The following is a 25,796-nucleotide window of genomic DNA, read 5'->3' on the forward strand; positions in this document are numbered from 1 at the left end:
TTTTTTGTTTTGTTTCTGCAGACGTGTTGTGGAGTGTGTTGAAGTACCGCATCTCAGTGTATAGCTCCAGCTGCACTGTGCAATGCAACAGGGCTCAGCAGAGGATAAGAAGCTGAGAGGATCACTACCCTCTCAGCTCCACAGCAGTCAAGCCCCAAACTGTTATGCAGCTTACTTATTTGCACTTTATAAATTTTTTTTAAATGTAATTAATGCTGCATTTCATGCCCTTAACTGTGATTGTGTGTCTCTGTGTTGTCCCTGTCCAGGTGTACCCCACCTCTCACCCAAAGTATGCTGGAGATAAGCACCACCTCCCCAAGGATACGTCTGAATGGACAGCTTAAGTACAAAGTTGCTAAGGTCTTTTTAAATGTACCCCAACCACCTTTTTAATTTACATCTTGTTTGTTTCACATGCATGTTCACAAATAATGCCATACTGCAAACTGTCATTTCTGACAATAGCTCTGTTTTTAAAGTCTGAAGTGTTGAATTAAGCTGTGATGAGATGCAGTATAAATGCAATGCTCATCAATTCCACGAGGCAAGGCGAGAACAGGATTTAATGTAACATCTCGAACACTAAATGCTTCTAACATTTTTTGGGGACTGTATTCCCCACATTAAAAAGTTACAAAATTTTACTTGACAAAATTTGTGCCCTCCAGTCAGATTATATTATTAATTATTCTAATTATTTTCAATTGTGCAACCTGTTCCTATCATTTGAGTTTGCTCCAAATTCATTTAAGTGCAATACATCAATTCTGCTGCTGTGCATTTCCTAACCTCATTTCTGACATAAGAGAATTTTACATTACTATTGAATCAAAACAAATATTACTTCCAGCAGATATAGTTGGGAAAAGACTCATTACGTAACAAAAAGATTGATGGAGAATTTTAATTTTTACAGTCTGGATAAAGTTACTGGATATAGGAAAGTGTTACGGAAGGACATGCAACTGTAAATGTCTTCATATTTAGAAGACATTTAATTCAATCTTAATTCAATAATCTTCAGAAATCTGACATCCTATACATAAAGAGTTCAGCCTGAAAAAAGGACATTTTTCACTTGTTTTCATGTTTAACAAAAAAAAAAAAAGAGAAAAGTTAAGTGTTTAATATAGGCAAAGTTCAATGACAGCCTCCATCATGACCTACATCACAAAGGTCTAAATGTAGGTAAGGGTGCAAGTCTGTTCCGCTTTGGTGCACAGCATTGCATCCAGAAGGCTGTTCGTGTGCTTCACTTGTGCCGTTATGAAACCGTGACCCTTTAAAAGCCGACTGTACTCCGCCGCACTTCGCTGTTTCCCCTCGCTCATGCTGAGAGCCTGCAGCAGCCCTCGGCTCGGGCCGCTTCTGTTTTCATCCAGAAAGATCTCGCTCAGCAGGAGGCCGCAGCCTGGCAGCAGAAAGTATATGCAAACATGCAACGTTCAGAGCACAAACAGAACAGGAAGAATAAATCACTGTATGAGCAAGCTTTCGCTCGGCTGTTTTCTTACACGGGTCTCGCAGAGAGCCCGCGCTGCTCTGGTATGCTAACAAAGCAGGAGTTGATTTTTTTTTTTTTGATTTTATATTCCAACAACAGCTTAGTGCTTCTAATTGTTTTTAACAGTCTCACAACATTAAAGAAAAAGAAACTAGCTACAATTTGCCTTGTTTTAAATTATTTTAGCTTTTATACCTGGAGTGCATGCGTCCGAAATTCTCCCCAATAGAATATGCAGCTTCTCATCGGTCAGATCATGGAGAACCCTCACCAGGATGTACAAGTCTGCTTTAGGCAATTCGTCCGTTAAGAAGTCTCCTGTCCGAACAGCAGGGAAACGGGGAGTTTACAGTCCAAATGAGAGCTCTAACTCCATTACACATCCAATACAACATCTAGTAACTGAAAATAACCTGGTTAATAACTAACCAGCTTTGAAAGTGACCCTTTTGTCTGTGTGCTGCCGCTGAAACGGTGCACTCATCTCCACGACGGCAGGCAAATCGAGCACAGCTACGGAGAGGTCGGGGTGGATTTTAATCAACTCGTACGCGATGGCGCCAGTGCATCCTGGAAAACCGAGAAAATCGTAAGCAGTGGAAGGTTTTCTCATTGGGAAAACGGTGAGCTCCTTTCCTCATCCCTTCATTTCTTACCCCCCACGTCGCAGGCTGTTTTGTAGCTGGAGAGGTCAAAGGCCGTTGCCACGGCCGTAGCTGCAACTTTAGCAGAGCTGTGCATGGCATGCATGAATCTCAGTTTGGCTTCCTTTAAAAAAAAATAGGCAAGCCGTAAATCAGTGCGTTAAGCTTTTTGCAGAAGGTTTCATCTGCACCGCATCAATCAGATAGTGAACTGCAAGATGATCACCTGACAAATCTCTGTAGATGCCTTGACCTTCCCACGCTGGCTAGTTCCCTCCCGCACCGCGCTTTCGAGATGACAGAAAACAGGCCACAATGTGTCGTCACAGTGCTGAATGTAGGCGTGCAGCGAGAAATGAGAATCTGAGCGCAGGAAACACGAGGCCGCGTCTGTGTTCTCAAATCCAGGTTTTGGGCGTTCTGCTTTAACAAACAAAAACAAAAAAACACTGCATCTCAAAAGATATCATCGAAACATGAATTCCGTAATTAAGTTCTAACAACTTATATGTAGATTTATTACACACAGAGTAAACATGATTATTATTTTAGTATGTTGCAGCCCTAAATAGGGGAACGTGTGCTTGATCTTTTAAGTATTCACGACGGATAGAGTCCGTGCCTTCTGAATGCGCTTCATAATCCTCTCATGGCAGGTGTCGTCTCTGCATCTTATATGTGCCTTTGTCTACCACACTTTTTCCATCCACTCAATTTTCCATTAGTAAACCTTGGCATGGCACTCTGAACAGCCAGCTTCTTTACCATCACCTTTTATAGATTAGCCTCCGTTTGAAGGATGTCAAAGATTGATTTTTTTTGTGTGATATTCAAATTTTCTATTTGAGTGTTTAATCAACTGTGAGGAATAAATACATCTTGACTGGCGCAGGCTGATTGTGAAAGTGGTCACGGATAATGTAACAATAAAACAAACAAAAAAACAAAAAACATTTGTGATACATCACTGTGTTAAATGAACACAGTGATGTAACACATCACTGTGCATCTAGTTAGCATCTAGTTTTTGAACTAAATTAGCCAATATAGCCATTTGAAAGCTAACTGGTCAAGCTGCTTAGGCAATATAAAGAACATCAGAGGAATGACTAACTTGTATCTTTGGTCTTCAGCAGTCCCAGTGACACACAGGCTTCCAGCAGCGTCTCTGTCCCCTTCACAGAGGCTTCGATCTCCTGGGCTATCTGCTCTGCGTCCAGCCCAGGCTTCTTGTGCAGAACGTCAAACAAGGAGAACTTCGATGCTGTGAACAGCGCCTGGGACATTTTTGGGAGATACAGCAACGATGCCTGGATTACAAGATGTAATAGTATCTAGGAGAGTCTGGTAGGCGAAAAGATCTACAGATAAATTAAGAAGCGCACTTTCAAAATGATACTTGGCAAAGTAATGCACACAAAAAGCAACAACAAAAAGAGTGGGAATCGGCACGGACTGAAGAACCACCAATTCTCCTCTTGCAGCAGCAATATTATTCAGACCCTTACTTTAAAAAAATGCAATCTATGAACAGCATCGATAAACCAGACCCTGATATCTGGGTCAAATTAAGCCTTGTTAGAAACTCCTGATGTAAATGTTTCCACAGAAAAAGCAAAGATGTTGGATCACGACTCAGGAAAACAATAGGCAGTCAATATCAGGCACAAAAAAAAAAAAAAAAGACATCAACATATTTGTACTGGTCTGTTAATTTCAACATTATTTATTCTTCGTTTTCTTTTTTCATAGCTTGCTTGCTAGCATAAATAATTAAGCTGCAAGTGTTTTACAGCTTAAAACACTTGCAAACTTTACTTTTTTTTTTTACAAAAAAATGTAAAATGGAACGCTGATTAATCAGAGTCATGGTTGATGTTTAAATGATATTATTGTACACAATAAAAAAAAAAGAAAGACAGCTACCAGAATACTACAGGAAGTGGGATATTGGTATCATATGATACTGGTATCATATATAATGGATACAAATCTATTATTTTTTTAAATCATTTAGGACTTTGCAAAAAAAAAAAAAAAAAAAGAAAAACTGTAAAATTCATATCCAAAGCAAGATATTGTCAATCTCCACATAATATTCAAGAAATGTTTTGTGACAGGGAGAGGGGCTATAATTTAAGAAAAGAGAAAAGCACACACACATTGTATTAGAACAACCTAAAAGAGTTCTGTATATCAGTGGGTGAACTAAACCAATGAAAAAGATTAAATGATGACCACTAGCAAAGAACAAACACACACCAGCTTAAAAAAATGATACAAAAAGGAAACGATTGGAAAATATGTTGTGTCAATTAATCAGCTGGTGATTGAAATCAGCAAAATTTCCCAGGACTGTCAAGTCAAACAGAAAAATGATCATGAAGGGCATCAAAGCTAAAACGTCCCACTTACTGAAGTCTTTAAACAAACCAGCAAAGGGCATGTTCTTTTTGGGCGTACGGAGTGAAAAATCAAATCAAGAATTTAATGCCAAGTGTGAACAGTCAAGCTACAAAGTAAAAAAAAAAAAAAAAAAGAAAGAAAATCAGGCTTGAAATGGGCCCCTGTTCAAGTTGTACCCTGCCTCTTTTCCAATCCGCTGTGCCATTTAAACTCAAGCTTGAGTTGTAAAATGCAATAAATAAATAAACCTTTGTATGCATCCTTTTTGCTTTAACTTCAAAACAGAACCGTATAAAAGCAATAAAGGCGTCACTTGCTCACCAGCTGCGAGCTTCAAGAGCTCCCATCAAGCCATAGATGGTAAAATTAGATATGCAAGGAAAGTAAGACATTGTGTGGTGTTGACAAAGGTGAGACCCTGTGTAAAAAACAAAAATTTAAAAAAAAGTTTTATATAAGTGCCACCTAACGGAAAGTGAGAACTAGAGGAGTAGGCGTGGTCTGTTGAAGCATGAGAGTTTTTAACGTAGGCTGCCAGGAAGCAGAAAAATGTCTGTGAGACTGCGGAGGTGTTGAGTAAATCTTTGACATAAGAGTGCGGCACTGATTGTGTGACATTCTTCGACACCAATCACACGAACCACATTTTGGAAACAACATAAATCAAGTCAGAACTACCATGCTGAAAGAGGTCGAAAGGGGCGAGCAAAACTAAAGCAGCATTTGATGAAAGAAGTGAGAGATGAGGTTGATGCAACATGAGACATAAAATCATTTTGTGGGAACCAGTGTCACAGCAAGCACTCTATAGAAAGCAAAAGAGAAAGAAATGTGCAAATCTGCAGGGGGAATTCTGAAACATTTTACAAGAACTATTTTTTATTTTATTGCCACTTTGTCATTATCCTCTTTGAAAAACCCGAAATATCTAACTTACTCATCAAGAGACGCAAAGATATCAATCTCAGCCGTGTTTTATCACCTTAAGCGTGTTTTGATGAGCACAATGAAGTTGCTAGGAAACTTTAAACAAAAAAAACAGAACAAAAAAAAAACAGGAAGCAACACAACTAAAATATAAGTGCAAAAGTGCAACTTGTAAACCGCAATTTGGCACCTGGCTCACAGTTCTCACCAAAACGGCAACGTTTTGCTTTAAGACGAGAACAAATTTGTAAAAAAAGAAAAAAGTGACCAATTGTCTTTACTGCATAGATATTCTCAATGAAAACTATAAGCTGGAAGGTAAAATGTATACTGGAAACTCCTGTTACCTTTGAGGCTTTGAATCCATCCATTAGCTCATAAATCAGCTCCAAGTCTCCCTTTTTAGGCTCGGTTTGATCAATGATGCATCCTTCTCTGCTCCTCATTACGGACAATATGGTAGTTTCAGAATTATGAACCTTGATCTCTCCGGCATCCTGTTTCGACGAGCTATTGACCTTTGCCTCAGTTTCTCTGTCTTTCTTTTTCACCTGTAAGAAGCACAGTTTCTGTAGCAAAATCAACTAAAGACCAACAGCATTTGTACGCGCAGCGGCGTTGACGAACCTTGTGAAGCGGGCTGGCCGAAGGGCTGCGGGGTCTGGGGATGGATGTGGAGGAGTCTTTCTGCTCAATTAGAATTGGGGCGGAATGACGGTCGTAGACAGATTCAGTTGTCTCAGGGTTGACGAAGGAGCAGTGGTTGTAAACAATGTCTAATTGTTTGCAGAAGTGGTTGAGGGGGAACCCGACAACGTTCAAGAAGTCTCCATGGACGTACTCCACCAGCATGCCGCCGAGAGCTTGAATGCCGTAGCCACCAGCTTTGTCCCTGAGACACACACACACACACACAGAAAACATTTTACGTTACAGATTTACATAGACTGAAAGCAGAAATATATGATTAGGTAGAGTGTGTGTTGGAAAACTAAAACTGCACACCACCTTGAGCAGACCTTTTTCCAAGGTGAAACATGGTGGTGGCAGCATCATTCTATGTAGGATGCTTTCCTGCAGTGATGACATGAAAACTGGCCAGACTTGCTAAAACAGGGCAATCCTGGAGGAAACCCTGGAAAGCAACCCTGAACGTATAATCTGAGCTCTAGACCAAAAGCAAATTTATCCTTTGCAGTGGCCAAGTCAAAGTCCAGATATAAATCTGATCAAGAATCTGTGGCAGGACTTGTAAGATGATGTTCACGAATGCTCCCCCATCCACTCGGACTCATTTTATCTTTCTGGCAAAAAGGAAATACCACGTCAAACTTTACATGTAACACTGGAAGGGACACGAACCATGTTTAGGGTCAGTCTCTGCCTCAAGCAGAGAATCTAAAGTGTCTTGGTATCTTCTGAACAAGATGACGGTTGGATGAAGCAGGAAAGGACTGAGTTTGAGGTTTTGTTTGCAGCAGTACTTGCGCTGATCTGATCTGCTGTGGTGAAGAAAGAGCTGCACTTTCAATTTACATCTACGGTCCGACCATCACAGACGGTTATGAGGCATAGATCATAACTGAACGAAAGAGATGTTGGAAACAAGCAGCCGAAATGAGTTTCTTCTGGAGGGCTGCTGGATTCAGCTTTAGAGAAAAAGGGTGAGGAGTTCCATCATTAGGGGAGAGCTCAAAGTAGAGTGGATGATTCTCCGCAGGGGAAAGCATTAGAACAGGTAAATGTGTGGATGTGCCAAAACTTTCTCCAGCTGAACAAAAACAAAACTGTAAGATTGAGTAGTTATTATTTTTGGACCTAAAGAGGAACGATCTAGAGTCAGTGCACAGCTTCAGTTATTGCAACTAAAAACCAGCGATCAGGCCCGAAACCTGGGAGTAGTGATGGACTCTGACCTTAACATTCAGAGCCACATAAAGACAGTTACAAAGTCAGCCTTCTATCACCTGAAGAACATTTCTAGGATTAAAGGACTAATGTCTCAGCCAGATCTAGAGAAACTCATCCAGGCATTTATCTTCAGTCGTATTGATTATTGTAACGGTGTCTTCACAGGTCTGTCCAACAAACAGCTGCAGCTGATCCAGAATGCTGCTGCTAGCGTTCTCACTAAAACCAGGAAGATAGAGCACATAACACCAGTTTTAAAATCCCTTCACTGGCTCCCTGTAGCTCAAAGAATAGACTTTAAAATACTGTTGTTAGTTTATAAATCACTGAATGGTTTAGCACCACAATACATTAAAGATTTGCTGCTGTTGTATCAACTTTCCAGAACTCTTACGTCTTCTGGTTCTGGTTCTGCTCTGCGTCCCCAGAACCAGAACCAAACGAGGAGAAGCGGCATTTAGTATCTATGTACCAAAAATCTGGAACAAGCTTTCAGAAAACTGTAAAACAGCTGAAACACTGACTTCCTTTAAATCTCAACTAAAAACCCACTTGTTTAGAGTTGTATTTGAAACGTAATCAATTGCAAATTTACTGACGAAACCTGACTTGATGTTGTGTTTTTATTGTTGATTCTATGTTGCATTGTGTTTTTGTGTTTGATTTGATGTGAAGCACTTTGAAATGCCTTGCTGCTGAAATGTGCTATACAAATAAAGTTTGATTTGATTTGATTTGATCAGTCAAGGTAGTTCGGGGTGGCTCCCTTTGGAGGTTTTCTAGCCTTGTGCCATCAGGAGGAAAACCCAGGCAAGACCCAAATCTCGCTGGAGGGATTATATAGTTCATTTGGCCATCCTGGTGTGCCTTGGAACACCCCAGGATAGTGCTTAGGAGAGGCATGATCCGGGTTCCCTCGTGATCCAGTGTCAGATAACTGATTGATTGATGGATGGGAGGATGGAAAAACCTTGCCAAATCAAACGAGGTCAACGCAGCCTTAACAAATTTCAAAGTCCAGGAACGTACAAGTTCATGCACCTCACAGTGAGTTAAAAAAACAAACAAGAAAAATAAATAAAAAAAACTTTGGACTGTTGGGTGATGTTACCACACAGTGAGTAGATATTACATACTGAATCCCAAAGTTCAAATTTCTATACTCACATGGGCTCACCACTATTGATGTACTCCCATAGCATATCTTGTGAGAGATCTGCAAACTTAACCTTTGTTTCTTCATAGAAGTCTATCATCTGGTAGTCCACTTCGTCATCTGGGAGGGGAGCAGAAAATGTTCAAAATTACTTTTAAACATTACTTTGAAATAATATATATATATATATATATATATATGTATATATATATTTCAAAGTTAAAAATAAAAAAATCTCCTCAACTAGATTTTGTTTTTTTTACTTTAAGTTTTAGAAATGTGCCAAAAGACAAACTGTCAGAATTTTAAAACATACCGTCTTTTTCATGACACAAGACAATGGCAACTCCAGTAAATACACTGTGCTCTTTACCACTCAAACTGAAAAATAAAAATGGAATAAAAATGAAAATCATGCTTTTTTTCCTGTTTTCAATGTAAACTGCAAACAGTACAGAGTCCATACCTAGATAGCATCCTGTACGCATCCTGTTTGTCCACCGGCTTTTCCAGGATCATACCATCGACAGCCTGCGAATTATGGCCCAAAAACATGTAAACAGCTAGATCCAAACAAGTTCACGATAACATCATGTGGGTAAATTCTGCGACGCTTTCATTATCTTACCACAATTGTATCCGCTCCGATCACCATGTCAGGGGTTTTCAAGTGTTTCTGAAGCAAATTAGGTCAGGATATTTTCATGAGAACATTTGCTTAAAGGCAATTTTGCATGTTGTAATAAAAAAAGAGCCAAACTCACAATTGGCATCCTCCTGGCCACCTCCAGGGCCTTCTGCTTGGCTGTCTCAACAGCATACTCATGAGGGGCTTTGAAAAGTTGCTTATTGAGAGTTTCTTTAAACCAAGATGGCACCACCTCAAAACGTAAACCCTGGCATGCAAGAGAGAAAAATATGATTGAACAATTTAGAGTGTAAGCATCTGTGTCTAAATTAATAATAATAATAATAATAATAATAATAATAATAATAATAATAATAATAATAATAATAATAATAAAACAATGAAAGCAGGATGTCTTTATCTCTGAGGCAAACTTGTAGAAACCACACAATGTTTTTCACAGTCTCTTAAAAAGAATCCATTTGAACAGAATGTCATTTTATTATATAACTGAAAAAAACGAGAGCAACATAATTCACATATTTGCTGTGATACTTTTAATGAATTTTGTAAATCTGGTAACATTGTATTTTTAATAATAGTAGATTTGGGGGCTGCTTTACTTAACCAAGTACATATACAACTAGCACATACCGCATTGCGGAGTATCTCCAGTCTTCTAGGAGAGGAACTGGCCAGTACAACCAGTTTACCAGAGAGCTTAGAAATGACTGGATTTAGAACCATGGTGGCCTTAGAGTTTAACTGACCTGAGAGGTGAAAGGAAAGAGTTAAGTGTTATAGATGAGGCCACAGATCTATCAGACACACAGACACCGTTTAAATAATCGATCAACATGACTTCACCCTTTGCCATCAGCTCATCAATTAAACTATAGAAGTATATCACAATAGATGCTGCGCCATTAGTTGGCGATTTTATTTAAACGTTTCTATCCTGTATTTGCTTATTTCATTTTACACACGCTATCAATGAATATACTGCCATAACAACAAACTTTCAGCTTCATCACATGATGCTCAGCAGCGAAATAAAACCAGTGGTCTACTGTAAGATTTGAATAGTTTGGACAGGTTGCTTCTGTTATAGTATCTTTATAAGGTTCTGAATAAACAGACTAGCATTTGCAGCCACTGAAATCAGTACTGCGCAGATAAGGTATTCAGGACAAAATGTGTAAAGTTATTTATGTAAAGTTATTTGTGTAAATTTATGGTTCATAACTCCCCCACTCAGAGTTCAAGCAGCACAACCTCATATCAGCTAATTTAACATAAACCGTGACAAAACCAGCAAGGTTCACTTCTATGACTCGCTCTGCTGAGCAATCAAGAATTAATTTGGAAAATTACGTATAATTTAACTCAACAGCTGTTCGTTGGTCTCCCGTCTTACCTGCAGAAGCCAGGAAACATGGAAAGAGCAGCTTGCTAAGATTGCCCGAATGACGTCTGCAACGTGATGACGTAGCCTACAAGTGAAGGATCAAATGCCTTTGGGTGCGCACCATTCTTTAGCCGGCGTCTAATGGAGCAGATTCGCCGGCGATAGCGGCGAACTCCGGCTTTTGTTGAAATAAATATGGGAAAATATTGTCTAAACATATAGTCAGGCAGCGAGCGGAGGCTGAAAACACTCCACCCCATAACATTTTATGACATTCAATAATATATGTAATACATATATAATTGATCATATTTGTTGAATGTTATACCCTATGTGCTAACGCTTTATTTGACGGGTTGTGAGTAAGACTGTCGTGGCACCGTCATAAACATGAAATAACACCTGTCATGAACATGAGTAAGTCTTCATGAATATTTATGACTTTTGTTATAAAAGTGTTCGGTAAATCGTGACACTTTTAATACAAAGTTGACATTCAAAATGTCTTCGTTATGACACTTGACATTAACCAAGAAATCATGATCTGAGATAAATTTGTTATAAAAGTATTACTGATTAAACTTTAGTTTTAATAACATGAAGCTACATAATTTTTAAAGTTAGATCAAATCCACCACCAGTTCCTTGGTCGTTGTCACATTGAGCTGCGGGTGGTTCAGTCCACATCATGTGACATAGTTGCCCACAGCAGCCCTCCTCTCAATCTCATCATCACCCCCACTAATACAACCAAGCGCAGTTGAATCGTCCAAGAACTTCTGTAGAAGTAGTTGAAGTCCATACTATAAAGGGTGAAGAGGAAGGGGGGAGAGAAAGTCCCTTGTGGAGCCCCTGTGTTGCTGACAACACACAGCGCTGCAGGTGCATGAACTGTGGTTTGCCACTCAGGTAGTCCACAATCTGGGACACAAGCAGGAAGGCCACCTGCATCGGCATCAGTTCTCATCAAGTAGACCTGGATGGATAATGTTGAATGCACTAGAGAAGTCAAAAAAACAATAGCCCTTCACATTTTCTGTTAAAAGAAAAACTTTAAAACAACATAAAATTATAAAAATGGATTCAGAATATCGGGTGATAGTATAAGACCTGGAAATTGAATTAAAACCTCAAGACAACCACTGCCATGCAGCTGTTTATCTACTCCGATGAGCTTTGGTCTCTTCATTCAAAGTACTAAAAATGGCGTTGGGGCTGCATTATACAATTTTTTTTTCACTTGTCTGGCACAATATTTGAGCACCCAAACCTTGTCAAATACCTCCATTTGCTTATTTTTAACTCCTCAGCAGATTTCCAGTCTGACTGTTAAGGTACACATACACTCTACTGTTTACTAACGAAAAAAGCAATATTAATAATGCTTTAATATTATTAACAGCAACAACAACAACAACAAAAGAGAGAAATTACTTTATACAAAAAATCCTGAAAACAGAGAGGAAATCATTTAAAATACTTCAATAAAACAAAAGGACAACATTGCCAATTTCAGACATTTGCACACCACAGAACACTGACATTTTTATAAACAGATAAAAAAAAAAAAAAAAACGACAACCATAAGATAAAAGGTATTTGGGGATGTTAGGCTAACATAATATGTACATTTTTACAACAGTTCACAGTTCTGGATGCTACATATTTTTGCAAAACTAACAGCCATGATGCGATGTTAAATATCAGCACATGCTGTTGGTTGATGTTTATCACTCTTTCATTTAAACAGCAGCAAATCCTATTGGTTCACGTAACGTAAAATGTTCTAAATCTTATTTTAGTTAGTATGTATTGAATAACAAGATTCTACACTGAGGAAACTTTGAAGATCTCACTGTCTGAATGTTGTTTAAAATCCTCCAGGATGACTCCATTATATTTTTTTAACAAATTTAAAAGCAAGCCAACCGTCTGAGTACAGAGTTTGTTTATAATAAAGTATAATCATAAAACAGATAAAAGAATTTGTTTTATGAAGGCTTGACTATAAAGTGATGTTATGGGCTTTGAAGTTGCTTGTTTACAGTAAGCAGGGCAAGGACTGATTGACACAGACAACTAGTTTCTGACCTTTATGCTTCTTACATTATATTTCATTGTACTACCATACAACTTCTTAAAACACTTTTTGACATCCATACTTGTTCAGCCCAATTTATATAAAAATAATACCAATATTTGGATAGATCTTTCATAGGATTTTTGTAAAATACATTCTGTTTGTGTAAGCTGAGAAACTGCCCGTTTTGTGCAACAATCCTAACAGTCACTCATTCATCATTGTTATTTTGTGTGTATGACTGCAACATCTGCAGATATCAGGTTGCAATTTCTAACATCTATGGAAGATCTGATGATTGGTGCACAAGCTAAAAGACTGCGGGCCCCAACATATATGCTTGTGGCACTCCGCAATTTCCCAACCACTTGATTACATTTAAAATGGAGAAAACACACAAACTATGATTGGAGCAATAACATTTTAGTCACTATCCAGCAGCTTAAACCTTAAAAGCTATTGCTAAAGGAAGAGATAGATGTATGAAGATTTTGCAATATGGACCAAGAACATATGTTGCAAGATCCCAAAACCCCTTCTTTCCTTCAGTGACTTGTTTTCTTTCGCAAGTCTTTCTTTAGTTTTCGCATTGTTAGGGTAGTTACGGCATCGCAAAGGCACCTGAATATGTTTCTTCACCTTAGAAATCTGCTTATCCAGAGTACAAAGTCTCTTTGTTGTCCATCCTTATAGAGTCTGCACTACTCACGCTCTGCAGGTTCATTATCTCTCTCAGCTTCTGCCTGAAATCTTTTGAAGCAAAGTAATAAATGAAAGGATCCAAACAGCTATTCAGACAGCTAAAGCAGAGAGAAAGCTTGTAGGCCATGTACACAGACTTGTCATAGAAGAGTCTAAGGACACTGTGAGCCAATAAGAGGATGTTGTTGGGAGCAAAGCAGACCACAAAGACCAGCAGAACGACAACAGCCAAACGTATGGCCCTCCCTTTCTGGACAGTCTTGGAATCACTGGACAGCTTGTATATGACGCTAATGTAGCAGAACATTGTGACACAGAAAGGAAAAAGGAAGAGAAGAAACACCATGCTGAACAGGAAAGTGGCCCAGGCACCCACGGACGGCAGCATGCTTTTTTTCAGCACGTCAAAGCATGTGGTGATCTGGAGCTCCGGGACCTCAAAGGTCAGGTCAGTGGTCATGAGAGGGTACAAGACACCCAGGACCAAACCCCACATCAGAAGGCAGCTGATGACAGCAATAGACTTTCTCTTCTTGTTCTTCCGGAACATCATGGGCTTCACGATGCCCAGGTAGCGGTCAATGCCGATGGCCATCATCGTCAGGATAGAACAATACATATTGGCGTAAAAAACGAGGGTCATGAAGCTGCAAGGGGGATGCAAAAAGAAAAAAACAAAGAGCAAAAGACTGTGTTTGATTATACAGGTTTAAGAAAAGCAGGGAAAAGGTGTGACATTTTGGCAACAATTAAAAGAGACTTAATCTGCTTTGAAATTAAACAAAGTTACTTTCAGAGTTCAGTCGGTTGAACATTAGAAGTAGATTGAGAAGTCAAATGACTAACCTGCAAATTTTATCTGAACAAATATTAGTTTTTAAAACAGCAATTTTATTGCAGTGATAAAGTCTAACCATATTTTTTCAATGGAAAAGAAAAAGAACGCTCTTCTTGAAAAGCATTAATACCTGCACATATTGGACCCCAATCTCCAGTTGTATCCTTGGAGCTGGTAGGCGATTTGAAAGGGGAGGGCGGAGCCAAGAGCCAAGTCGGTGAGGGTTAGATTAATCATGAATATGATGGAGGGCGTTTTTGGTGAGGTACGAAACAGCAGGAGCCATATTGATAGGCCGTTTCCCACCCAGTTGATGATAGTGACAAGCACGTATATAACAGATATGATAGTGCTGGTGTTCACATCTCGAAACAGTGACAGGGTGGCGTTATCGAGCTGCGTCCTGCTGGAATTCCCCGTCATGATGGGATGGAATGGTCTCCTATAACCTGTGTGACAAAAATCAACACGAGAGTTGCTTTTTTTATTTAGTCCTTGGTAGTCATGTTCATCTTTCTACAAGATAACATCAGATATATAGCGATGACAAGCAGATTTTTTATCGAACATCTTGTTACTTTTGTAAAATCAGAATGAAAAAGCAGGAAAAAAACATGACGTACCAGAAACCACAAGAGGGGGGAGAATTTTTTAAAAACGAGCCAGCTTCTCTGATGTGATGCATGCAACGCATATCTTTTTTGATGCTAAGGTGTGAAAATGAAATTCAGGTTCTATCAGCCTGGGTTGTTTGTGTGCGAGAAGAAAGCACATGCAAACGGGTGGAGTTTTCACACAGGAAAAGGGCATGCACAATCTGTGGTAAGGTATGCAAACTCTGGGCACCTGTTATACAATTGCAAAGTTTTAAAATGTGGATTTCAAAATTAAATCTGGCTCTGACACGTCTCCAACTGACAAGAGAAAGTCATATCTCGTCAGTCCCAGCGAGTGGTTTGAAGTCAGGATGTCAGCATGGGTCAGGATGTCAGCATGGGTATGGTACGCAAACACTTTCTCTCCAATGTGGTGGGTATGGTGTAGGTGGTACAAGAGGTTTCAGGTTGTCAAAAAAGCTGAGACACATCCTTGTTGTCTTTGTGTCTTAATAATCATCACCAGCTCTCCACTTAGTTCCCTTAACCATTTGCAGTCTACACTGCCTAAGATTGAGTAGATTTCATTTTCTTGCAACACTGTCCCTTGGGCAAGTCTTTGGAGAAACATAGTGAAAATTAGTTTTAGTGCACTGCAACACATGGACCATTTACTGTTTCCTTTTATTTGAAATAACTCAAAATCTAATTGAGTGTATTGTTGCCGTCAAGCAGATTGTAAAACAAACAGATTCTTAATTTGAACATAGCCCATTTAATAGAAAAAGGTGTTTGTTGTAAATTAGAGACAACAGGCACAGCTGAGCATACAAGATTCATGTACGAACACTATATTTTTTATGCTGCTAATGCTAAATAGAGTGTTAAAACTGAGCTACAACCAGGCTTGTAATTATTTGTGCAATAACTTCTGGCCTATCGTCTATAATTACAGATACAATTTTAAGTATTTTCCAGCCACACAGCGCCATTTTATAGCACAATCAAGTAGCTGCGTTTCCCTAAGTTGTCATAAAAATGCCGTAAATCTCAAACGCAACTTAAAAGGAATTTGATATTGCCTCGAAAAAAAAAAACTCTGTCTCTTTCAAAAGCTCCTGCTCTTTTTGACACCACCTTCAGCATGTCATCACAACAATGTTTTTTCATCAAGTTTTTAACAACATTCTTAAGAGCGCTTGCACTGAGAAGCAGTCCATCTGATAAGCTCAGCAAATGGGCAGTTCTGCCAGGTGCTTGTTAATTGCTGCTGACGCTAGTCGGTAGGAGCAGAGAGGAGGAGTTCGGGGGAGAGGTGCTCTGTGAGGCAGAAGCTCCTCTTGGAGACTGCAGCTCCAAGGGGTCAAAGGAGCCAAAGCAACACTCCAAGTCTGTTTTTGATGAGGGAATAGATCAGGAAGTCGATTTTACATAATAATTGAGGAACCAGGCTTGTACTATTTTAAGTACACAGAAGAAAAATAAAAAAAAATAAAACAACCGAGAAAACCTGACGAAAATTCTTTGAAAGCTATGCAGAAATCATTGATCTACTCTGTGTATCACTCTAAAGCAAAATCTGGCAATAAAAGAAAAAAGGAAAAGTAGAGCAATGACTCAATACTGCACCGTGTATAATATCACGACAATAATATCTTTGATTTCCTCATACTATTCAAACTAAATCACTTTGGCTGTTTACTTGTTATCATTGTGCCCGGTTGAGTACATGTTATCAAAAGAAAAAGTACAAAACGTTCACTTGTCTGCTGTTGTTCATGTTGAGTAACTCAGTACAAACAAGAACGCCACATGTTGTCCAAATTAGACTCCCTATGTAGTTCCATCGCACATCCATACAATAACACAATGTACGGATGATAGAAGCAAAGAACTAAAAGCAAACAAATGGTGCCAAAGAGAACACATTAACATTAACACTGAATTGTAAGTAACAAAAAGTTTGGTACTGATAAAATTTGGTAGTTGAAAACGTACCTTTTGTCAGCAGCGAGGCAAATTAGGCAGGTGGGCACGTGTGTGGCAGTTGTAGATGGAGGGACAGATGCATTGACTGAGGAAGGCTGGTGAGGAAATGGGGTCTAAACTTGATAGAGTGCCACTGAGAGGAAATGCACCATGTGACAACCGTCATCCTCCCAACTGTAGTAACGGCCACATGTTTGATTCACGGTTGAAATCGAAGCTCGAGGCACAGTCATATCAAAGGTTTCCTACACAACAGACATTGATATGTGGAACACTCGCATTGTTCATGCGAATCGTTCATCTTGCATTCTTTCTCCCATGATGTTAATGTTTTCCACTACTAACTAACTCGTACATTTTCAGAGTACATTATACAAAAGTAAAACACAGTGGATCCGTATAAAGAGCTTATGGTGAACCGCAATGGAAACAAAAAAAACAAAAAAAAAACAAACAAAACCAAAACGCAAATATGAATTGTAAGGGAAATCCCAACATGCCATGTGTGATGATATCACTTTCTGTTATGAGCACCTGCTTTACTAATACAAAAAGAGTGTGAGTTCACACCAGTTCAACAATACCTGCAAACAATATAGATCAGAACAGTGAAGTCATTTACCTTCTTAGCTTCTAAATACACACCCAGATACAATATACAAACAAATATAAGTGATCTGCGAGAAAGTCTGCTTTAAAGTGAAGGCAGAATGTGATAGTTGGGGCTTGCTCACGGGTTCATGCAACGTGTGCTCTGATGCGACTGGTTTCCTGTTGATTGTCATAGTTCTGCTTTATCTAGGCGAAAGTTTGTCAGGCATGCTTCATGTTTATCTCTCTGAGCAGGACAAAAGATAACACGGAGAATAATAATAATTTGCTGCAACACAAAATGATTTAAAAAGGAAGGCCTGTGTATGGCAGCACACCCGCTACACACACCACATCAGCCTTCTGGCTCACTCAGAGTGAGAAGGGCAGGTCGGTCCTCGACAGCTCTGACTGTAAGTGACTCATTTCATGTGCAGAATAAGCAGTTTGGGAGCTAAAACAGCCTCGCCCAAAAAACAACCAAAATAACCGAATCCAAGCTAAATGCGTCTTTAAACTGCAGACATTTATTTTCTCACAGTTCAACACACGAAAAAACCTGAAAGCAGAAAGACAAAAATCATTCACATACCGTCTATTCACATAATGGAAGGCTTTTAAAATTAATTTAATGACAGTTTATTTTGTTGACAGCAATAAAATAAATATATATATATATTTTTTTAAAATCATGTCACTAATCAATCCAAAATGTTTTAAATGTTATTTTCATCTGTTGCAGTGCCACCAGAAAATATTCACAACAGCTTGCCTGTTCCACAATTTGACTACAGCTTCATTTCAAAACCAATATGAGTTTTGTTCCCCTTTTTAACCTGCTCCATTACAAAGTTTTTTTTAGACATTTCGCATATTTCTAAAAAATGTATTTTAATATAGTAAGTACATAAGCACGGCACCACTGTTTTGGGGGTATTTCCACCTTGTTTTTAATGCATATATCCTCTCAGGGTTAGTCAGGCTGGATGGGTAGTGTTGGTCGCCAGTCATTTTCAGGTATTTCAGGAAATATTCAACTGGATTCAAGTCCGGGTTCTGTCTGGATGACTCGAGAACATTCAGTTTCCCCCTGACGCTCCTTCCTTGGCATTCTGACTGTGTGCTTTGTGTCATTGCTTTGCTGGAAGATTTGTTTTTTTTCACTTTCGTCTGAGGTTCAGAGTATCGGGTCAGGTGGCCAAATTTATGAAAAGGCTTCCGTTGATGCATTACCAAAAACTGACAGTGGTGATGCATGTCAGTTTTTGTGATTTAATAAAATCCAGTCTTTGGGGCTCTTACAGAAATCTCCTTTGACTTCACTGCTTGGTTTTTGCTCTGCTCTGTCAACTGTAGGACCTTGTATGGACAAATGTGTCCTATTAGCAATCACGTTCAACCACAAAATTCAACAAACGTTACTGCGATCAGTTGTGATCCGATGTAGTGAATACTCATGCACCTACTATATTTGTTTGTTTTCTTTTCTTACTTACAAAATTGTCGGTGAACGTGTTTTAACATTTTCATAGAAAATTATACTATAGCTAAACTAAATATAGTAAGCTATTTTTTTTTTTAAACTACACTCAAATCAGTTTTAAGACAAATCTAATGCAATAAGATATGGAAAAGCATAAAAGGATACTTTCTTGTGGCACTGTAGTTGATTACGTACAAAGCAATACTGACAAAAATAAATAAATAGATAAATCGTGGCATTGAAATTTGATTTTATAATCAATTTTAAGTCTGCTGGTCGCCTGTACATATAATAAAGGACATTTCTTACCCTACTTTTTAAAAGATCTGTTGTCTGTCAGTTTTACCAACAATAGCTTTATATTAATAGAAATATATAAGACAACTAAAAACAACACAAATGACAAAATATACCAGGTGTTGGAAAGAAGTTCTCATGCAGAAGGCAAGGTCATCGTCTTGAAAGTAATTTTTTCCTGGATGTCTTTATTGAGACACTTCTTTACCACAAAGAGCGAGAGTAGAGTACCTTAAAAGTCGACAGGCCTGAAAGCCAGATAGTAGGAAGAAAGTTCCACAGATACAATTTCATTAAACAGGAAGAAAGAAATCAGTCAACCAATGGCAGCAGCTTCCCTTTAAAACAGATTGTTATGCCCCATTACTTTCCTCTTGAGACCTAGAGTATTCACTGCTCGTCTTTGCTTTTCTCAAACCCTCTTTGTATCTCCGCTGTCATGGCAACAACCTCATAACAATGCTCCGTCCTGCATTCGGGGGAATGGCCAATAGGGAGGCAGTCATAGCCTTTATTAGCCAAACTCATGCGCTTCCTGTTGCGCGCGCCGGGCTGATAGAGCTGCATGGCAGGACGGTCCTGCAGGATGGGGAGAGAGAGCGATGTCAAATAAAAACAAGGCCAAGTCAGAATTCACAGATGCACAGAGTGTGTAATGCAAAAGCTACTTGTACATCTTGAACTCTTTCACATTTTGAGGTGCTAAAATGCATTTTAGCACCTCAGTGAGTAAAGAAAGTAACTAAACTTTCTTACAATGTCTTCCAAAAGTGATATCTACCCCCTGAACTTTCTCACAGTTTGTTGTGTTACGACCACACACAAAAGGGGTTTGTGTGAGGTAAAGTAACAAAAAGTAGACTTTTAAATCGTTTCACAGATTTTCAATCAGATTTAGGTCTGGACATTGACTTCTAGCACATAGGTTTCTCTCTCACTGTGTTTAAGATCACTGCCCTGGAAGGTAAACTTCCACCTAAGTCTTTTGCAACTCTATACATTTTGCCATTAATTCTCACCCTCTGCCCTAAAATACCACAGAACCTTCTGAAAAATATGTTGGAGATTTAAGTGAATCAGAAGACCAAAACCAAACGCGATTATTTGTGTTCCACTGCGATTTCCTCACAGGCGTTGAGCATCACGAGGGACATCTGGAAGCACCTTCCTGCTCAATCTCATGCTCACCTTCTCGCTCACCTTGTTTCGGAGGCGTTCCTTTCTGTTGCTCAGGTCCTCCCTGTCCTCCTTTCCCATTTTGTCTGCCCCGTCAGGACAGTAAGAATAGCCATGATGATGGCCCTCTTTCTTGGCTCGGTCCTGGCAGTAGCCCTTCCCCCATTTGGTCTCGTCTTTCCGCCGCATGAACTTATCGAATTCGTAGTGGTGTCGTTGCCGTTTTCTCTCCTCGTCCTTGCCGCGGTGGTCCTTATCTCTCTGCCTGCGGCCGTGCAGATCTCTCTGCTCTTTGTCGCTCTCAGCCTGACCTCTGCTGGTCAAATGTATATTGAAATGTGTATTACAGCAAAGCTGGGAGTAACACAAAGGAGGAATTCAGGGTCATCGCTCAACCCAATCAAATACCGGTATAAAATCAATAAAAGGTTTGCACAAGCAAATAACATACAATTTAAGGATATTTAATGACAATATTAGCTTCACAGCTGTACCCTTAAGGCTTCAAGTAACTTATTGCACGTCAGCCTAAAGTTTAAAGACTGAATAACAATATTTTTTCTTTCGTTGTGGAAATATTTACAGCTGTATGGAAATACTGAAAATACAGTAACAGTAAAAAAGTAGCTGGTAGTGAGTTATGTCCACTTTAGTTATCAAAAGATTGCTTTCAAAACTCTCACATTTTCCTAAAAGTTACATCAATACTTTCTTGAAATATTAGCAAGACTTTTTTTATATATATATACACATATGCAATGTTTTGATACTTGCCCTGCAAGACGTTTCACACATGTTTTTCATTTCTGGCCAACTGCCAGCTATGTTGGTTTAACGAAGATTAAATTAGTTGGACAGTAAGTGACACACTCAGATCAAATGAGGTGGCATATATGCAAATATATCATTAATGCAAATACAACCACAAGAGAAGTACTTTTTGAAAACTTTTCCATTCTGGGGAAGGGATGAAGCTGGTTTGTCCTTTGGCTTTCATTAAGGATAAAAAATAAACTGTTGCAAACCACTTGTTCATTTCATGCATTAGGTGTTTCTTACTTTTCTTTTGGTTCTTTTGACTTCATTTGTCCTCCCGTTTTCTCCCACTTGCCCACACCTGCCTCACAAGGCTCACTTTTTTCCTTCATTCGGTCTGAATCAACATCATCGTCTCTGTCGCTCTTCTTTAGGAGCTATGGACGCAAAAAAAATCACAAAATACACGGCTCTGAGTTATTTAGTTGAAACGGAAAGACAAAAAGCTGGTAAAAGGTATTTTCTTCAGAAATGAGGAGCAACCTTAATTTTGATGTCTTTATCGGACAGTTTCTTCTGCTTCTCTCCCTCTTTTCGCTTGCGTCTCTCCTCCTCTCGCCGCTTTCGCTTCTCCTCCTCCCGTTGCCTTTTCTTTTCAAGCTCCCTTCTTCTCCTCTCTTCTCTCTTCTCCTCTCTTATCCTCTGGTGAAAGCGTGATGCACAGAAAATGATTCCTTTGTTTGTTTTAGCTCTCGCCTTTACAACCGTGCTTCTGTCTCACCTGTTTTTCGATTTTCTTATTTTTGATGTACTCCAGGAGAGGTGTTGTTCGTTTGGCTAAACGCAAACGGAGAAAGAATCAAAAATTGAGTTGATTTCTTAGAGTGACATTCACTTTAAGTAAGCTGCAAAGAAATGCAATAATTATTTTTGTCAATTTTGGACATGAGGTAACGTTTAGTATTTTGGATGCAAAAGATAAGGAGGAGCTGGTGAGAGCATTGTCCAAATAAGCTTATACTCCTTTGTTATTAGTACTTGAAATTAGAGTCACTCACATCAAATTGATGTGGATATTAAACAATATACCTGAAGTAAAACCTTTGACATGTCTGGAGAAAGACTTTTCAATTAAAACAAGACAAATTCATTCCAACAGACAAGAAGAGCAGATAAAAATCTGTCCTGCAAATATAGATGGGTGTTTTTCTTTCTTCGTTTCCCAACATTTTAGCTTTAAAAACAAAACAAAGCATCACCTGTCAGGCAACAAACAAATATAAAACACATAAAGTAAATATAGTGAAATGTAATTTATCATATAATTTTAATATCATCTTACTGTTGGTATTTTGGATATTATTTTGTTTTGAAAAAAGTAAGTGTGATAGGATTGTGATTTTGGTTTTACTTATTTCTCTATATATTGTCAATTTGCTACTGAGCTGCATTTTTTCTGGTTGTAGAAATATTAAAAATGATAAGGCCAGAAAGAGGCTAAAGTCAAAATAATAATTAAAAAAAATTAAATGTCCAAAATGTGTGATATTGTACCAATGAGCTCTCTGGTCTTAGCTTCTATCTCCCCAAGAAGTATCTCAGGATTAGCCATGGACTTCTCCTCATCACAGGAGTAGTTTTCCAAAAACCGCTTGTATTCTGGGTCTTAGTGAAATTCAAAGAAGAAGAAGAAAAAAGAAGGGACATGAAATACAGTTTAAAAAATCTATACGCTAAACTTGTCTTTGCTGAATTCATTCTAAATTCATGCACGAATAATGTAAATGCCACACAAGATCAGTACATTTAATGAGAATTGATCTCCATTTTCCTACCTTCTTCAATGCTTCCGGCTTTGGCATCTTTCTTCTTCAGCTTCTTTTTGGAAATCTTCTGGAAAGGCGCAAACTCTACCACAGCAGGATATTCCTGACCTGGGTAAATATTGAAATACGAGTCGAATTTATTAGACCAGCTGTCAAAAGGTAACAATGGCAACAAATGTTCTAATTCACCTTCATAAAAGTCAACATTTAGCTCCAAAGATGCTGTTTGTATTTCTTATAGCTGAACGCTGCAAGTCAACATTCAAGGCTAAAGCTGTCAACACAGTCAAAATGGGCTTAGAAAGAATTAAAATACCCTTGTTGTCAATGAAGACATAGCCATCAAATCGATCCCTGAACAGCAGGATGTCTTCTGTGCTTTTAAAGTTGATATAAGCTCGGGAGAACAGGTGGGGGTAGAGACTGCGAAGGCAAAAACAAAAACCGGTCAATAAACGGGGATGAAAAAAGTGGACTATTGAACCACAGAGCTATAAAACCTCATCATACCTTTGATCTGCTGGGAAAAACTCAAAGTAGTCATAAGATGGAAGAGGACTGAGAAGCTCTTCCAGTTGTTCCTTCGACAGGTTAGGAGGGAGTCTTCGAATCACCACCTAAAAAAAAAAGTGGAGGAAATGAATTTTACCTTCTTTGGCGTAAGAATGACTGTCAATCAATCAATTCATCTGATAACAAGTCAGTAACCCCATGTTACTGATATGAAGGGACGTGACTGAACACAGTCATTATTTGGATGATATATACATCTCTGCTGTTTGGAAAGCTGCTATCTATTGGCTCCCCTGGTAAACATGTAAAAAGCCTTCAAATGAATTAAGCTTTTTTGTATCTAGAGAGATTGTGGAAAGTAGAATGGTCAAAACCATACTGAAAAATGTTACAGGACAACATTAAGTATTGTTTTGGCAGAAGGTTGCACAAGCCAGTGATAGCATTGATGTATTTGTAACACATACTGTAAATATATTAATAATAATCATATGGAATGACAAAGACTCAACACACAAAGAAAAAAGCAAATACTAATCAGAGTTAATGTTTAACTGCCAATTTTCATAATTAATAAGATTGGAAAGTCAATGCCACCGTACTGATGCACAATATTTCTTGTGTATCAATATATAAACATCAATAGCCTTATGTTCATTGCACATAAGTAGAGCTCAAAATGAAAGGTCTCACAATGCTTTACAATATATCAATACATGTCAGTTTGTTTAAAAGCTTAGATTCTTTAAAAGGTGGTTCATGAACTACAAACAACATTAAAACTTCTGCTTTAACAGATTTTGATTTACATATTGTGTGAGTCATCAAGAGCTCCTGGGTTCCCCCCTGCTGTTCCGGTAGGCTAAACAGTGACTTAGTTCACTTATACCTCGGCTGGTTCTGGACAGTATTGTAGAATACGATGCAGTTTGCGACTTCTTGAAATAGAAGGGAAAAAATTAAATAAATAAGCTTCGTATTTTTATTTATTTATTTATTTTAAATGAAGGAATAACAGGATATTCCGCTGTGCAGCGTTTACAGGATTTCTTCGTTCGACTGTCACCTGTTAATGTTAGCTTCATATCAGAAACATAAAAAAATAATTCAAAAGGGAGAAAAGAATAAAATAAGAGCCGTAGTTTTTCCACTGCTTCCTAAAATTCCCCTTTTCTGATCCTGTTGCTATCCTTGGTGCTGAAACATCCTTTCCTCCACCTCCAGTCTCCATGTCTGTTCGTAAACAACAGCTCGGCTACGTACCTTGGTGAAAACCTCCTTCTTCTCTTCTTTCGGCTTAGCGTTGGCGGGAATGTTTTCTTGCTCTCTTGGGACGTCTTTTAATTGTATCTCGAATATGCTTTTCTCCTTACCCGCGGTCATTTGGTCCTTATCAGACCTCATTTCTTCCCATTGCCATCAAATTCGCTTGGTGTTAAGCGTTACCGTGTCCTCGCGAGATTATAAGAGTCAAATATCGCGAGTGGTAAGAAAATGCTTTTTATTTAACGGCTTTTACAATGCTTTCTGGTTATTCAATTGTGTGTAACATTTTCTGAATTCTCCATTCACACTGTATGTGAATGAATACTAATCCTCTGAAAAAATACAAATAAAAACGAACTTCACCTGAACTTATCCAGTTTGAGATCGGTCTGTTTCAGCTGCCTGGAGACTGGTGGTTCTGATTGGCTCTCGGATAGAACAAGAGCTGCAGGAGTCAAGTTCTCCAGACTGGTTCCTCACCTGCCTGTAGGAATCTCGGAAGGGAACTTAAAATAAATGCTCATCTGTCACAATCCCTTACAAGGTTGCATTTCACCAAAGCAAAAAGTCAAGTTTTCTACCTCTGATTTTTCACTGAACCCATAAACTCACCATTCAGTAATGTACGCTTTCCACTGCTGGTATCGAAACGCAGCCGGGGTCCCTCAGGTGTGGATACAGAGTTCTTCAAGTTGGGAACAACAGAGGAACAGGTTTCCGGATCTTGACAGATCCGATCGTTGGTGTAAATGCTGGTCGACCTGGACGGAGTATAACCCATTTCTAATCCAACTAACAGGCACGACATCCATTGAAAGACGTGCTTCATCTCGGTTTGCACACAGGATTTAGGAGAGTTGTCACCAGTGGCGGTTTTTGTATGAATGCCTCCCTAGGTGAGCCCCTCCTTCCGTTGCCCCTTCCACAATTGAATACACGCCTTCTCAATGATAAAATATTAAAAATATTGATCTGATAAAATAGAATTTGGATATACGGGTGAATGAATGAATTGATTTCAACAAACCCAAGAATATGTATATAGATATTTTCCAAATAAAAGTTTCTTAAATCACAACCTGTTTTAAACATCTAC

The 25,796-nt window shown here is 38.7% G+C and overlaps 3 protein-coding genes across 8 annotated transcripts; all 3 read right to left on the reverse strand.

The window, feature by feature from the left end:
- Nucleotides 1–623: 623 nt before the first annotated feature.
- Nucleotides 624–10,667, reverse strand: asmtl (acetylserotonin O-methyltransferase-like). 3 transcript variants are annotated; one of them, XM_044132056.1, is made up of 15 exons: nt 10,597–10,667; nt 9,834–9,949; nt 9,316–9,447; nt 9,180–9,227; nt 9,018–9,082; nt 8,868–8,932; nt 8,563–8,671; nt 6,112–6,376; nt 5,832–6,035; nt 3,266–3,428; nt 2,378–2,571; nt 2,164–2,275; nt 1,937–2,077; nt 1,703–1,825; nt 624–1,414 (listed from the first exon to the last, which is right to left on the reverse strand). In XM_044132056.1, exons 2-15 carry the CDS (start codon nt 9,924–9,926, stop codon nt 1,182–1,184), a joined length of 1,947 nt encoding a protein of 648 aa, XP_043987991.1. In that variant the 5' UTR covers nt 9,927–9,949; nt 10,597–10,667; the 3' UTR covers nt 624–1,181. The 3 variants fall into 3 exon arrangements, with proteins under 3 accessions (XP_043987991.1, XP_043987990.1, XP_043987992.1); XM_044132055.1 differs by having other exon boundaries at nt 2,378–2,574; nt 10,597–10,665; XM_044132057.1 differs by having other exon boundaries at nt 10,571–10,604.
- A 1,290-nt stretch (nt 10,668–11,957) lies between these two features.
- On the reverse strand, nt 11,958–17,976 carry p2ry8 (P2Y receptor family member 8). Its single transcript, XM_044132062.1, has 3 exons — nt 16,802–17,976; nt 14,338–14,656; nt 11,958–14,016 (listed from the first exon to the last, which is right to left on the reverse strand). The coding sequence occupies exons 2-3, from the start codon at nt 14,628–14,630 to the stop codon at nt 13,320–13,322; spliced, it is 990 nt and encodes a 329-aa protein (XP_043987997.1). The 5' UTR covers nt 14,631–14,656; nt 16,802–17,976; the 3' UTR covers nt 11,958–13,319.
- A 1,340-nt stretch (nt 17,977–19,316) lies between these two features.
- Nucleotides 19,317–24,909, reverse strand: upf3a (UPF3A regulator of nonsense mediated mRNA decay). 4 transcript variants are annotated; one of them, XM_044132059.1, is made up of 10 exons: nt 24,698–24,909; nt 23,432–23,538; nt 23,238–23,344; nt 22,931–23,029; nt 22,650–22,760; nt 21,877–21,932; nt 21,639–21,797; nt 21,399–21,532; nt 20,352–20,652; nt 19,317–19,742 (listed from the first exon to the last, which is right to left on the reverse strand). In XM_044132059.1, exons 1-10 carry the CDS (start codon nt 24,836–24,838, stop codon nt 19,554–19,556), a joined length of 1,404 nt encoding a protein of 467 aa, XP_043987994.1. In that variant the 5' UTR covers nt 24,839–24,909; the 3' UTR covers nt 19,317–19,553. The 4 variants fall into 4 exon arrangements, with proteins under 4 accessions (XP_043987994.1, XP_043987993.1, XP_043987996.1 ...); XM_044132058.1 differs by having other exon boundaries at nt 20,352–20,655; XM_044132061.1 differs by having other exon boundaries at nt 20,364–20,652; nt 24,698–24,908.
- Between the last annotated feature and the right edge of the window lie 887 nt (nt 24,910–25,796).

This window comes from Gambusia affinis, linkage group LG11 (genome assembly GCF_019740435.1).
Source record: "Gambusia affinis linkage group LG11, SWU_Gaff_1.0, whole genome shotgun sequence".
Classification (NCBI taxonomy): Eukaryota; Metazoa; Chordata; class Actinopteri; order Cyprinodontiformes; family Poeciliidae; genus Gambusia; species Gambusia affinis.